Source organism: Alosa sapidissima, chromosome 22 (assembly GCF_018492685.1).
Source record: "Alosa sapidissima isolate fAloSap1 chromosome 22, fAloSap1.pri, whole genome shotgun sequence".
Lineage (NCBI taxonomy): Eukaryota > Metazoa > Chordata > Actinopteri > Clupeiformes > Clupeidae > Alosa > Alosa sapidissima.
Genome location: NC_055978.1, coordinates 14,349,582 through 14,365,045, shown reverse-complemented (window position 1 = coordinate 14,365,045; position 15,464 = coordinate 14,349,582). Strand labels below are relative to the sequence as shown.

The 15,464-nt window shown below is 45.4% G+C and overlaps 1 protein-coding gene across 1 annotated transcript in view; it reads left to right on the top strand.

Moving 5' to 3' along the window:
• The window catches only part of osbpl8 (oxysterol binding protein-like 8), an 85,276-nt gene that overhangs the window by 43,502 nt on the left and 26,310 nt on the right, over positions 1-15,464 (top strand). The window contains 1 exon segment of the mRNA XM_042078471.1: positions 3,529-3,672. Coding sequence (XP_041934405.1) covers positions 3,529-3,672 — 144 coding nt within the window.

Here is a 15,464-nt window from a genome sequence, read left to right as displayed (position 1 = left end):
TAAATGATATATTTTAGATTGCTACTGCACTGTTATGACAAAAAGATGAAAATCATGACTAAAAGTGAAACGCCATGAGTGCAAAGACTTCCGTTTTGCGCAATATATAGTAACTGCAGCTAGTCAATTCACTTGGACCAACAGCAAATGCATAGAAAAACCCTGACTCTCTTAATTAGAACAATGAATTTGGTTTTTCGACCACATTAGGCTAATTAGTTTTGACAAATTGGTCAGAGATTGCCTGCAGACTAATATCAGTATTTAAGCAATAGCACTTAACTAAAAGATGATTGGCTGAATGACTCCAGTCGCAAGAAGCACAGGCTTACCATTTATGACTGCAGTGTATTTGGAGACAATGAGACATTATAGGCAAGGGAAACAGCGGTGTTATGCTAATAGATTAAAGATTCAGTGTTGACATTGGTCTTAATGAAAAGCAGGCTAGTAAGACATTGCTGACATTCTTATATTGTTGCGAACTTAAAAATATTTCATTATCTTATTATCGGTGAGACTGCCATGGTAAAATTATCAAGAATGTTCAGCTTCGTGTTTGTGCTGTATTTGTTTGCTCAAATGGGGTCATGAATGCCTAAATGCTTGGAGGCTAAGCTTTTGTAGCCATGTCCACAGTTTTTTTTTGGGGACATATTGCATCTTGTGTAGCGGGACGGCCGGGACGGTGTGTGCGTGTGTGTTTGTTTGTTTGTTTGTGTGTGTGTGTGTGTGTGTGTGTGTGTGTGTCGTGTGTCGTGTGCAAGTGAGTGGCTGGGTGTGTTTGAGGATGTGAGGTGATGGCAGAGGTGGGAAGGGGAGTTTTTGTGCCTATATATATATCCTGTGACTGGACAGGTCAGGGTCACAGTGGGGAAGCCATGTGCTCTCTTGAAGCCCTAACTCACCGCTGCATGACATGCAGATACACACACACACACACACACACACACACACACAGCTCAGGCCGAAGAGGAAGTGAGACAAACCGCCCACATCCTTTTGCGTTTCTCAAATGCTCAGTGCAAACAGCCATCTGAATCGGTGAACAAGCTGCACTGGTCGTACTGTATCACAAATGAACCACATTGAAGAGATTAAGGACACAGGACAGGTCTTGGTTTCAAACTTGTTTTTATGGGGTTGTAGCCTATCAAAATGTTTCTCCCTCATGGAGAATAACTAACACAAAAATGTATTTTCTGAAATCGTTATCTGTTACATTACCTTTTCAGTTTCATAATGTTCTAGGCTGTTACAATATAAAGTATAGTATGACCTCCATGTTTTGAAACATGTTTGTTGACAGCTAACATCCTGTATTCTGTTCAGATTAATTTTGATGGTATCGTGTGATAAAAGACAAGTACACACACTTGTCATTCCTGCTAGCCACTCAGGTCATGTACTACAGTTCTGTGGTACAGGTTGGATAACCTCGTGAACATTTAAAACAAGCTTTCACAGCAGCACATTGTCAATTATATTGCAAAAATAGAGAAGTTGGTGAGCCAGCAAGTGTCAAATGTGCTTTTGATGGTGTTTTTTCTGCTTGTTAGTATTAGAAGAGTTTCCTGTTTTCTGTATACATGTAGGTCTCATTAAATGTCAAGAATGAGTTCTGTTTCCCTCACTCTCTCTCATGCAGCACAAACTCACTTCCAACACACCACTCACTCTTACTCTCTCCAAATTTATACAAACACTCTCTCTTATATACGGTCATAGACAAGCAGGCTGGCACACACACACACACACACACACACACACACACAGAGACTGATTCCTAAAAGGACGTATTGAGAGGGGCATGAGTTGATTGAATGAGTGTGACTGCAGTCATGAGGTCCTGTAGAGGGCTTGCTGTATGGACCCCTTTAGTAGCCAGTACCCGAGGCCATTTTCCACTGAAGTTTGGAGAAATTTAGGATGTTCAGTAGGTCTGTTAGCTATAATTGTTCAACATATTAGCCAAAGCATAAATCAGGCTCAGTGCTGGAAGTTCCGCAGTTCCTGAAATAGTTCTGCAGTTACTGAATTCCTGAAATAGTTCCTCCACTACTCCGGAAAAGCCCTATTATCCTGTAGGGGGGATTTCTAACACCACACTCTTACTCTTACCAGGGAGATTACAGGAAATCCCCGTTCAGTTAATCTAGACTGTAATGGCTAAACTGTTGTTTGTGTTTTTTGTTTCACTGACCTTTTGACCTCTGTCTGAAGCCAGAGTAAACCACTGATGGCATAATTTGGTTAGAAATATGATGCAGGTCGTCTCCAGAGGAGCAATTGGCTTGAGTTTGCTCTCTGACTCACTGTCTTAAGGATTGCTATCTGTTAGTCTGTGCCAGTGTTAGCCTGATGTTGCACAGATTTAAAACAGGCTTTCTGGGATGTGATTTGTTTAGTCGGGCGAACTATCCCTGAAATGTCCTCCTCATCCCAAAGACAATCTCTTGTCACCACCACATGCCGTTTTCACAATGTTGAGAAGGAAGGTGGTGTGCAGGTGGTGTGAACTGTGAACTAGAACGCTGAGCTAGAGTGTGCCAGAACGCTTGTGAACACACAGCCTTGTGAACAGCGCAGCTATCACCGCCACATGTGCGTCACTCTAATCAGCTTGCTCTTGTGTCTTTGGTTTGATGATGAAAATCTGACATTACATCTGGTTGTATGTGAGGTGTTAGGTTAGTGTACAGCCCGCGGGCTTTTATTTCCAGGTACCGTGTGTGCGGACTGCAGTATAAATATGGCCTATTGTTAAATCCCTGCTGGGCATTCAGACAGGTGATTGACTGCAGTACCACCCCCCTCCTTCTCTATTCCTCTCCCTTTCTCTCACACACACACACACACACACACACACACACAGTCACTTCAGAAGCATTTGTTCGTTTTATTTCCTGTGCGGATTCTGTCATAGCCGTCATGGTTGGATTATTTTGTGTGTGTGTGTGTGTGTGTGTGTGTGTGTGTGTGTGTGTGTGTGTGTGTGTGTGTGTGTGTGTGTGTGTGTGTGTGCGCGCGTGTGTGCGCGTGTGTACATTTAATACAGTGACACAGATGTACTGTAGCATATCTCCAATCTGCTGTCTGACAACACATGTTGACCGGGGGGAGGGGGGGGGGGGGGGGGGGGGGTGTTGGAGAGATAATCTGATCCGGGCTGTGATGTCCACTGCAAATTGTGTTGTGAACTTTTAAGCCTTTGTTCCATTGAGACACAGCTTTAGGGAAAGCCAGTGCTCTCTGTGGCCAGGCACTGCACTGGACATTGCCCTTCTGCGCCACCAGAGGGTGTGCTGAGTGCAGTAATCAGCCTCTACCAAGAGATTTTTCTAGAAAGCCACCCAAGCACCTCTCACTGGACATAGACTCCCTCATGTTTCAGTGGCTCCTTTTCCTTAATGATTCTGTCTCACCGTATTTGTATTTGTTGGGTGTTTTCTATACGGTAACACAGCTGACATTGGGAAAAGCATTTTTAGTGACTGTTTCTTTCTCTGTTGTCTACTGTATCTACAGCTGCCTTAATGCCTGGTGATGATGCGGCCCTTTTGACCCCGGGGAGGATGAGTCAGCGCCAAGGAAAGGAGGCGGGCCTTCACACGCCCAATCGAGACCTGCTCACAAGCCCCTCCCTCAGTCCTGGGGTCAGCTACAGCCATGGTAAGAGTTATTTTGCATATCTGACACACCGGTGAAAGACTGATCCAGGGCCAGACTGTGTGGTCCAGTCTGGGGCGATTAGATCTATGGTGGTGGACTTTTTTTTTTTTGATTGTGCATTTGTTAAGTGAATGCACTAATTTGGTAAGCAAGTGCTGCTCATGAAAACATCTCTGTCCTTGTTTGCCATACACAACATGACATGCAAAGTGGGTTTCCTTTGGTGTGCAAGCATCTTGTGTTATCGTGGGGAGCATTCTGTGTCTCCTCCAGCATTGAAGATGGGAGCTCTTCAGAACTGATTAATGCAAAGCTTCACAGCATTGTGATCGTGCCCTTCAAAAGCTGAAGTGTTTTGGTTTGGTTTTCATTAAAAAATATCTTGAGAGAGGCATTGCTTGGTCAACACATAATTTAGGAAAAAGTATCAGTGTCCATCAATGATGACAACTTGCCATATGCCAAAAATCCATACCGAGGTATACATCACCATGAGACTGCATGATGACAAGTGACATACAGCGTTACACCTCTATTCAAAGACAGGTGTTTTCTGCCCTTCATCACTGACTACTGTGTTGAACCTTTTGTGTAATTTCTGAAGAGTCCTAGTTTTATGTCTTGGAATGAATGTTAGCTGTGAGAGATGGATCTCTTGTTTTGAAATGGCGGGTCAAAGCACTTATGATTGCTGTAGTATTATTTTTAATAATAATAACCACAAAGCTTTATTTACAGTGCATGTGTCATACACAGGATGTAACTCAAAGTGTTGCATCCTGTGTCATGTTTAAAGTCGCACTATACCAATGGAAGTGGTCACCTTGACCAGTATGGGGCAGTGATGTAATGTCTGTTTCACATAGCCGGACTGCCCTACACAGTCCTACTGTCTTTTTGTGCATTTTTCATTACTGACCACTAGAGGGCGCTGCTTAGCTGAGACCACAGCAGTGCTGCATTCTGAACTGCAGTTCACTGATGATGATTGGAGTCAGCCTCCATTCCGTCAGAATCTGATTGGTAGCTGAGTGTATGCAGGAAGACTTCAGCTGTTTGACGCATTCTGATTATGTGTGTGTGTGTGTGTGTGTGTGTGTGTTCCCAGTGTAAAATCGTATCTAACTCTTGCAGACAGTTGAATTTTTCCTGTTCTGTTTCTGGCCAGCATAAGTGAGTGTTCTCAACATCAAACACTATGTGTCCACAATATTTGTTCTTAGCTGAATGTCAATGGGAGAAGGTGGTGAAGAAGTGTTGAGATATGTTGGAAGTTGTCACTGTTCATTATCAATCAGCCTTGGATGGTACAGTACTAGCACCACTGAATACCATATTTCTCTTTCTTTACCTATTTAAAAAAAAAAAAAAAAACCTTTCAAATGTTTGGCCGTCCTCTACAGTTTCTCCAGATACATCCAGCGTCCAAGCTCCTGTAAGACAATATTGGCCGCTCCATTCCGAGTGCATTGACACAGAAGGTGAGCCGTGCACTGCTCTTGTCCCCTTGCCTCTCATCGAGCTTATCCACTTAGCCGGGGCGACAAAGTCCTCTCGGCCCATCACCTTGCCCCTGCTTCACCTCCATTCCTACCTTTGGGGCTCCAGACACCTACCTGACTATCCCCTTAAGCCTGACGTCAGTGTGAGACCATGCACCAGTACTGTTCCTCATGCTGGGATCAAGGCTCTCAGGCACTCTGCCTGATTTCAGGCGTGTGTCAGGCTGTATTAAGATTTGATTATGAATAATATATGTACCGACTTCAAAAATGACTGGTTACTTCAGGCAGGGATATTTTCCTTACTTTAAGCTTTGTGGGATGATGATGAAGTGTCCTTAAACAAGTGGATAACTGAATCATATGGGCCAAAAGCATCCATAGGTCTTAACCAATGTTAAAGCCAGAGTGATGTACGGCAGTGCGGATAATTAGTCGATGAATGGGTCAATTCACCTCTGAGCTCCCTGTTGACTGGTTTCATTTGACCACATTGGGGGAGGAATGAAGAAATGCTGTTGGTTTACTTAGCTTCGTATCCACCTTAAAGGTACACTATGCAGGTTTGGGTATTTTTGGCGAGTTTAAAGCTCCCTCTAGAGTCGCAATGTATTTATATGTTAGCAAACTTATCGCGACTTATCCCCCCTGTATGCAATGCAAATGCTTTTGTTGTGGAGGTGAAGGAGTAACAACAGGCAAAAACTATCTCCAAAGAGCTATATCTACTGACGAGGTAATGTTTCAGATTCTCACGAGTTTTGGTTGGGCGCCACTCTTGGAAGTTGTCTGGCTGGTTTTCTCGGTAGGGACTTGCTACGTCTATGCTGTATAGTTATGCTAGGTGAACAATTCGCCTATTACAAGTTCGTTTACTATCAAATTGGCTTCATAAAGGGGAAAATCTTGCGTAGTGTGCCTTTAATTGATGTCAAATACAGGTGTTGATTGTCTTACAGTGGCCCTCAGAACTGTGATGCATATTCTCTGTCGTATTTGTTTGAGTTGATTCTGGCGAGGTTTTTGGCTCTCTTTAGAACTGTCTATTTAGAACTGTCCCAGCACTCCCAATACTTATCTAGAGATGAAAATCCTCATATTCTGTTTGAAGCATCCTCTGTTGTTGTTAGCACTGATATTGGACCGTAGGTGTGACAGGTTGTGCAGATTATGTGTTTGTGTGTTTAAGTGTGGGTGAGTGTTATATGAGTGTTACATGAGTATTATTTTGGTTCTCAATCAGAATAGCTGTGGGGCTTGTCTGTCTGTGTTTACTTGTGATGTTCAAATGCAAGCACATCCCTCCCACACATCTGTGTTAAATGGGATTGTGGTGTACTATGAATGGCTGTCTTCACTCACACACACATGTATGCGCACACACACAAACATACACACACACACACACACACACACACACACACACACACACACACACACACACACACACACACACACAAACACACACAAACACAGACATCAAAAAACCCTGCTGGATGAAAAGTGCCTCTACCTCTGAGGCCTCCGCAACTCTGAACACTGTCTCCATAGCAACCTCTGCAGCTCTGAGCTGTCCTTTATAGCTCTTGTCTGGAGTGGAGGGTGGCGATGGGAATCGATCAGTCACCACACACCCTATAGTGCTACCTTTTATGATGAATGCTCTTCCCCATTGGCCTCTGGGTGCACAGCGGATGCTTTGTACCCGAGCCCGCTCTGTTACCCACACGTACACTTGATAAAGAACGAATTGCTCGGCTAAATGACATTCGATACCGCTAACCTGCGCTTGACCTCACACCAAGAACATGGGGAGCGGAAGAGGATCAGTCTTTTAAATGGACCAGCTGCTGTTTGCAGCCTCTGCTGTTGGGCTCAGCGAGTCAGTCAGTGAGTGTACATCTGCAAAGTGTTCTCACTTAAAGTGGCCCAAGTTGCTTTTCTTTTCTTTAGTCCTGAGTGAGAGAGAAAGAGAGAGGGAAAATAAGAAAAAGAAACCTACAGTATACGGGACACGAAGGGTAGGGATTTGGACTTAGCCTTTGAGGATTATGTCCCAGTCATGTAGGGTGAGAAGAGTCATGAGCAAGTATCCACCAATCCAGGCGAAGATTGCCCATTTCCTTTTTGGCCTTCGACCAATGAGATGTGCCCTTTTAGCTGATTAAGATGATGCACTGTTGTGTGTGTGTGTTTGCACACTGACACTGGAATAAGTCTGCAGGGAGCAAAGGCAGAAGCCATGGAGGATATGTCAGCCGTTTGGCAGGGGATATGCGTGCCTACCCATCACACAGAACAGTAGTCTAGGCGACGTTGCGTGCTCAGATGGGACTTAGATAGTGTGTGTGTGTCTGTCTGCCTGTGTTTGTCTGTGTATTTGTGTGTCTGTGGTAAGTCAAAGCTTTGGAAAAGAAACACCCGGCTGCATTGGCAAATGTTGGGCCTTTACTGAAATTCTTCAAGACAGGCAAGTACTGCCGCGTAGCTGGATTCCATAGAGCACATCCCTAACTCAACCTGTTAGTCTCCTATTGGTAGCATCTGGATCCCCCCTCTCCCCACCTCACCTGTGTTGGTTTCCCAAGTTCTTAATTTCTTTATTTCTTCAGTGCTTCCTGTAGCAACACCATCCTGATGTCCAAGCGTCCAGTGTTCGCATGTCTATACTACCGTCTCTCTCACAGTATAAGTTCATAGGCTAGACATAGGCTAATGTTACTTACAAGGACAAAACAAGGTAAAATAAACAGGCAGGTGTGAGGTTGGGGGAGACTTGTGTCCTCTCAGGTCTCGGATCAGAAAGCCTCTTTGTCAGAGACTTAATCCCGATTCAGTGGGTCTTCAAGTGTGTTAAGAAAACCCTTCTGGGAGATTCCTAATGGAAATCACCGCATAAGCTTATTTTGCTTATTGTTATTATTATTTACCTAATCCTGACTTTTGACCAGATGTGGTCCTTATAGACCCCACACACATTTTACTGTGCAGTAATCTATGTTGAAAGGGAAACTAGCGATCATGGGGTTTAGCATCAGCTGCTAAAAGCACAGCCTCTGGCGCTAAGGCTTTTGAACTTAATCCTTGCTGAGCCTTGTTGCTAGGTCGTCAGGTTGTGTACAGACAGGAAAGTGAGAAAGTCATGCCACGGGGTGTTTTGAGAGTTAACTAGGGCCTTTGTGGTGGAACTGGATATGCACACTCATCAATTAACCTGTGGCATAAACTCAACACAGGTCTAGGTTGTGCCAGATGATTCATTTTCAAAGCTTCATTTGGTTCAGTGCTTTTGATTAGCATTTATTTGCAATTTTAAAGGTACAGACTGATCTTATAGGCTATTTGTTTGCTTGTTTACAGATGCACACAGTCATTGCACAGTTGGAAAGTGGTTTGTTGTTACTCAGCTCTACCAGCACTTTTTTACTTTGTATACAGAGACACACTCTATCCACAAATTGCATTTGTAGCATTGGGCCAGCTGATCAAGTGAAACCAGTTTATAATACGAGTGGTCTTTGGACAGTTTAGCCATGGCAGATTCAGATTCCTTCAGTGTTCTAGGGGCCGCCAAGTCACACTAGCGCAGTCCCTTAGGATGCCAGATGGCTTCTGTCAGTCTTCTTTAAGTGCACACACTCATACATAGGCTACACAGTACAGGTGACCGCTGTCTTTTTGCACGCAATGGTGAGGAATGGACACAGTCTTGAGGTATGAAGTGATAAACTGTTAATGTATGTTCTGCTCATGTAGTGATGGTGCCACTGAATCCCTGAGCTATGCTGTCGGCATCAGTAAGTTACCTCGTGCTAGCGCAAGAGATTCTCGTGATGATTAAGATGTTTCCTCCACTGCTCAGCCCAAATCAATCAAAACCAGTTTTGGCCCGTGTCCAATAAGTATAGCGCCCATTGTTAGGGACCAGCTGTTGCATAGTTGTCGAACACAAGGGGGCTGTATTCGTGAAGGAGACTGAATTGGCAATTAAGCAAGTGCTGTTTAAGGACTGTGGGGATGTGAGTAAGTGTTATTATGCTCATTAGAGAAGCATCAAGAGTCGTCTGAAAACAAGCAGGTTTGACAAACGTCCTTACAAGCGCTTTCTTTTTTTTGTCCCCTCCTCAATGCGACAAGTTGAGTTTGTCTGAAGTAGGACTTGTGTGAAACCCTTTGAGCATAAAGATGTTTGCGTTCTTACAAGCTTTTTTCTTGAGTTGAGTTCTTACAAGCTCCCCCACCACCCTCTCAATGCGGCAAAATGGAGAGCATGTGAATAGGGGATCCCAGCTGCATAAGGCAGGGACGGATAGCTCGATAAAAAGAGAGGGGGAAAGAGAGAGAGAGAGAGAGATTGACAGAGAGGGGGAGAGAGAGAGAGAGAGAGAGATTGACAGAGAGGGGGAGAGATGGCGAAGAAGAGAATGAGAGGGGCAGAGAAAGAGACGGATGGAAAGTGAGAGATGGAGCGAGGTGGAGCTGATTTGTTGTTTAAAGGACCTAAGTGTGTGTGTGTGTGTGTGTGTGTGTGTGTGTGTGTGTGTGTGTGTGTGTGTGTGTGTGTGTGTGTTTGGAAGATTTTTCTTCAGACACGAACAGGCTTTTAGTGCACTGGGAGTCACAGCAGGAGACGCTTGTGTAAGACCACGACCACGACAGCAAGAGTGTGAGCAGATTAACCCAGTGTTGCCCTTCTCTGTCACTGACTGACCTGACCTGAGCTGTACACGCACACACACATGTACAAAGCTAACAGACTCCTAGACACACAGTACCACCCACACTTACTGATAGCTGAGGTTGGCTTAAAGCGGGGGGGATTATCTTGGAGAACAAAGAGCAAAGTGGCTTTTCATAGTGTTGTTCCTCGAAAAATGTATTACAGGGTGCTGATGGTGCTGTATATATCAGGGGATTAGAGAGTGTGTTCCTCTCAGTGTCTCCTATGTCACGATTACAATTGTGTAACGTCACTAGACTAGCCATTTAACACTTTTGTATTACCCAGATAATGGCTTTTTGAGTGCAACATCAAATACATTTATATAGCTACTTTCAGCCAGTTTTCCAATGTTGTACTACTTGTTGAATAAGTGAAACTTACTTATCCAACAAGCGATAAAAAGTGGGATCGGTCAGGATGAGAAAGCCATCTTCCTTTCTTGTTGGGCTTTGCTATTTGTTTTAGTTGTTTTATTCTCCTCTCTGAATCCTACGTCATCCTGCCGACCGGGAGCGATGTGTTCTAGCGGAGAGTCAGGAGGTTAGCCCTGGTGGCGTCATGCTGTCAGCCCAGTCATATGATGTTGACCAAACTGCCAAGGCTTGACCATTAGTCCTGTGTGCGAATCTGAGGGAGAGAGTGAGTCGAATAAAAAAGTTGAGTAAAAAAAAGTTAGTAGATTCTCTTTCATTGAGGAGTCTTAATCTATCCAAACATCTAAGAGCCCAGACTAACTGATAGGTTGTGTTTTTGCTGTGATGGAAAAGAGGTATAAAGACAATGGAACATTCATCTTGATTTGGAAGAGCTGGAGGTAAAAGAACAATTTAAACTGTAGAATCTAGTGTGTGAAGAAAGATAAAACAAACTCGTTCTTGGCAGAATTCAGTAAGGTGTCCCTTGCCTAGAGCTTGAGCCTATTCCTATTTCCTTCACTTCTAGTCCTCCCAATACTGTAGATGAGGAAGATTACTCGTCAGTCAACAGTCAGTCACCTCAGAACAAGTAGACCAGAACACTTAGCTTTCCCTGTGGTTTGCGTGGGCTAGTTGGGAATTAGTATTTACGTCTGTAACTTACAAATCAAAGCAAAGGACCAGTGACTGCCTCAACAGACTGTACCTTACCAGTGGATACCCTCCATCCAACACAAGCTCAGACCCAGATAGATTGACAGATTGGGGCTGCCGTGGCCTCCTGGTTAGCTCTTCGGACTTGTAACCGGAGGGTTGCCGCTTCGAACCCCGACCAGTAGGAACGGCTGAAGTGCCCTTGAGCAAGGCATCTAACCCCTCATTGCTTCCCGAGCGCCGCTGTAGCAGGCAGCTCACTAGCCTATCAACCTGGGTATCTTCATCAGCCTGCCGTGTCTACTTTTGTTAGCATTTAGAAACAGTTTTTCTGTTTGCTTTTTTGCGTCCATGTAAAGAGTGGTGATAAAAACGTCTACAATATGGCCTGCAAACAGACAGCTGATTGGCTCAGTGCACAGAGAGCAAAGAGTCACCGTTTGGAAGGCAAACACTCGTAAAACAAGATCATCCAGATCTCCAATACCAGGCTTGCCAGATCGCTCATCTTTCCATGGGACTACAGAGGCGGGGAGAGTGTGTAAACAGAAGTGATTAACACCACCGTGATGCACGCTGCTCCCCATTGTAGCAGACCAGATAAAGGTTGATTACTGGCAGACCCCCCACCCCCCTCCACCCCAATACCATTACCCATGAGATGTCCTCAGGGTCTTTACCCCCATTCAGACTGCAAGCAACTAGCGACAAGAGACTACGCAATGTTATTCAGCGATTACAGGCAAAATAACCGCTGGCAATGCAAAACATTGCACAACAAATTTCTAATGATATCCACTTTTTGAGGCGACAGTAAGCAACGGGCGACAAGCTAATCACCGTGAACAGGGCTTGGCTGTTGCTCAGTGTAGTATAACCATGTAGTATAACTCAAGCATAACCCAGCTGGTAGGGTAAGGAGCACAGTGCCAATGAAGATGATGTGTAGTTCAAATGTAAATTGTCATCGTAGATGTGGGTGCAGTTCCATGCGACAGCTGCATCTCACCCACTTCTCCATCGGTATAACAGCTTACACCAACTATGACGTGAGCATTCCAGTTTTTAGCTGCGTCTAAAATTACAGGTAATGGCAACAGAGGCTTTCAACCGAAGCCCGGTACAAGCGGGGTAAAATGCACTCTGTGTGCATGCCTGTCCTTTGGAATTAGTGGCACTTAAAGGAAAGGAAAATAAAAATATCTGCAAAAACGAGCCCATTTCTCTCTTAGGCTTCCTGAAAAAAGTGTTAACATGATTAGAGACATTTTTGCTATCAGTGTGCAATGTATGGGAGTTATATATAAATTCTACTGACATTATTGAGTTTGATAGCTGGATGGGGAGTAATCTGTTTGCAGTACTTATTTTTAGTTTCATTGCCCAGAGTGCTGTGTAAGCTGATCACTTTCCTGGTGACTTTAGGAGAGAATGTTCCTCCATCTCCCAGATGTGCTGCATCAGACAATGCAATTAAATTACTGTTTGGCACACTATTTTCAGCTTGCCAGGGAGGACCTAGAAGAGCATTTTGTGGTTGGTGCTTTTAGCAGTGCTATTATGGCTGTAGCTAGCTAGCTTGGTGAATAGATGGGCTTTTAGTTTAGGTCTGTAATCTGCAAGCAAGCCTGGTGTATTCCTTGGATAGGGAATCTGTCAGTAAGAATGGGAGTTAATGTTTAGAGAGAGACGGTAACTGGACAGTAGAATGTGTGTGCAGGTCACCTCAACCTTTGTTTTTGTACTCACTGCCAGTGTCATTAGAGACCTTGTTTGACTAGAAGGTGTGGGAAGGTGTGTGTGTGTGTGTGTGTGTGTGTGTGTGTGTTCTTAGGGTAAGGCATACTGGATTACATGGGGTTTGTGTGAAACTTGTGATGGGGTGGGTGGAGTGATAAGGAAGATAGATGCTGAGAGAAAGAGAGAGAGGGAAGGAGAGATCGAATGGGAGGAATAGGAGGGGAGAAGTGAGTGGAGGCAGTGAATGCAGTCACAGTTCAAAGCAAGAGAGCCAACCAGAGAGGGAGAGAGAGAGATACAGAGAGAGAGAGCGAGAGAGAGAGAGAGAGAGAGAGAGGGAGGGATCAAGCACACATAGGGAAAGGCTACCAGAAGGCATCAAGCATGCAGAAAAAGATAGAGTGCAGATAGATCGCACAGTGGAACAATAGAGGTTCAGAAGCGACAGAGAGAGAGAGAGAGAGATAGAAGGTGAGTGCTAGTAAAGGAGGACATCGTTCCCCTCTGCAGTAAGCAGAAGGCTAATGCTAATCCCGGTGTGTTTGTCTGGCACACGCGTACTCCAGTGTCAAGAGGAGTTAACAGGGAGGTAGGGCTGCTGTGTGGTTTTTGTGTGTGTGTGTGTGTGTGTGTGTGTGTGTGTGTGTGTGTGTGTGTGTGTGTGAGAGAGAGAAAGAGAGAGAGAGAGAGTGAAGAGTAGAGAATGGGAAACCTTCAGAGAAAAAGCTGCAAGTGACTAGATTTGTGAGAACGAGTGCTCGCTCTGTGTGTGTGTGTGTGTGTTTTTGTGTGTGTCTTGAGAAGTGGGTTCTGCCAGCACTAGCACACTCATCTGCGTCGCTCTTGCCGGCATTGAACCAGAGAGCGAGAGCGAGAGAGAGAGAGAGAGAGAGAGAGAGAGAGTGTGTTTGTTTGTGTGTGTATGTGTGTGTGTGCCTAGTCAACTACCCTCCTTGAGCTTCTCGCTGCCTCCTGCCCCCCCATCCCACTCCTCCACCTCTACCTCCACCTCGTCCAGGGCGCGGATTCCGCGCTGACCGTCACCCGGCTCCACGGCTGCCACACAGTCACCGTCCCCGTCCCTCCTCCGGGGTGCGCGCGGTGCCCGGCTCTCTCTGCCCGGGGCCACCATGATGAGGGAGGAGGGCATCCTGAGCCGCCGGCGCTTCTCCGCCTGCGTGTCCACGCCGCCGCGGCCGCAGCACCCCGACGGACGCAAGCTCATCCGCAACGCCTCCTTCGGGGGCTACAACGAGCTGTCGCCCATCAGCCTGCCAGGTGCGTCTTTGACCCAACTGACACCACCCCCCCCCCCCCCACACTCTCTGTCTCTCCTCAGCCAGACATGGAGGCACCGTAAGGGGGGGGGGACCCCCTGACCACTCCGGACCTCTGGGTCAGCTATGCCGTAGCGACGCCTGAGAGATCGCTTGGTCTGTCGTCTAGTTATTAAGTGGGTTGTCTGTTGTAGAAACGCTCTTGCCTCATGTTCTGCAGCCTCTAGTCTAGAGCACCTCTGTGATTTTGAATGGGAGATGATGCGTTTAGTGGATGAGATTGTGAGGATTGGTGGGAGCATCGCCAATTCTGAATGAAATGTTCTTTTATTGTATTTTGCTACCATAGTGAAATGAGTCCAGAGATCCATTCACCTTTCAGATGGATTTTGCTGTGTTGAGAAAGGAATGGTTGTGCTGTATCATTGTACACTGTGATGAAGTGTGTGTGTGTGTGTGTGTGTGTGTGTGTGTGTGTGTGTGTGTGTGTGTGTGTGTGTGTGTGTGTGTGTGTGTATGTGTTGGTGTGTGTATAGTGTTTGTTTGTGTGTGTGTGTGTGTGTGTGTGTGTGTGTATAGTGTTTGTTTGTGTGTGTGTGTGTACAGTGTTTGTTTGTGTGTGTGCGTAGTGTGTGTTTGTGCATCTGTCCGTGTCTAAACTGTAAGGTGAAACTAGGGTATTGTTCACTCTCCTCTGCTCTCCTTTCATCTGTATTCTGGCATTCTGTCTCAGTATCATCAATCTGCCAAAAACAACATACTGGCCAGACCAGAACACACACACACACACACACACATACACACACACACAAATCTTGTGCTATACTTTGACACCACTTTATGCCGGACACCTCTTTATGATTCCCTTGCTTTCTACTTTGTCTCTTTTTTTATCATGTATAGCCTCCATTTCTTTTCACCCACCACAGCCAATACATTTGACTGTGTGTGAATGCATGTGTTCCTAGGTACCATCTGATTCTGAAATGTGTGTGGACCACAGTTGAATGGGCACCATCTCATCTCTAAGGTCACACCTGTGGCATTCAGTCATGTTGTTCTGTGTGATAGAAGTGGCTTGATCTCCACATTGTAGGGGCAGAGCTTTTGCTGGCGGTACAGAAGGCTGTGGTGGCAGACGCCATGGCCGAGGTGAGCACCTCAAGAATTACCTCCGAGCTGAGCCGTGGTGTGCAATATTAATTGTGATGGCGCTAAATTTAGCTCAAGGTTCCTTGTGTGTGTGAATGTGTGTGTGTGACACCATTTGTGTCGCAGTGATGAGCAGTGATCCACATTCCCCTTTCTTGGTGTCTGTTTGCACAGTAACCCTGCAATAAAGAAGTGACGTTCTGCACTTCTGGGTCTAACAGTGTTTCCTTCTAAATTTTGTTGTTTCGTTTTGTTTTGTTTCGCCATTAATTCCAACACTTGTCTACTGTTGCGCTCTCTCTCTCTCTCTCTCTCTCTCTCTCTCTCT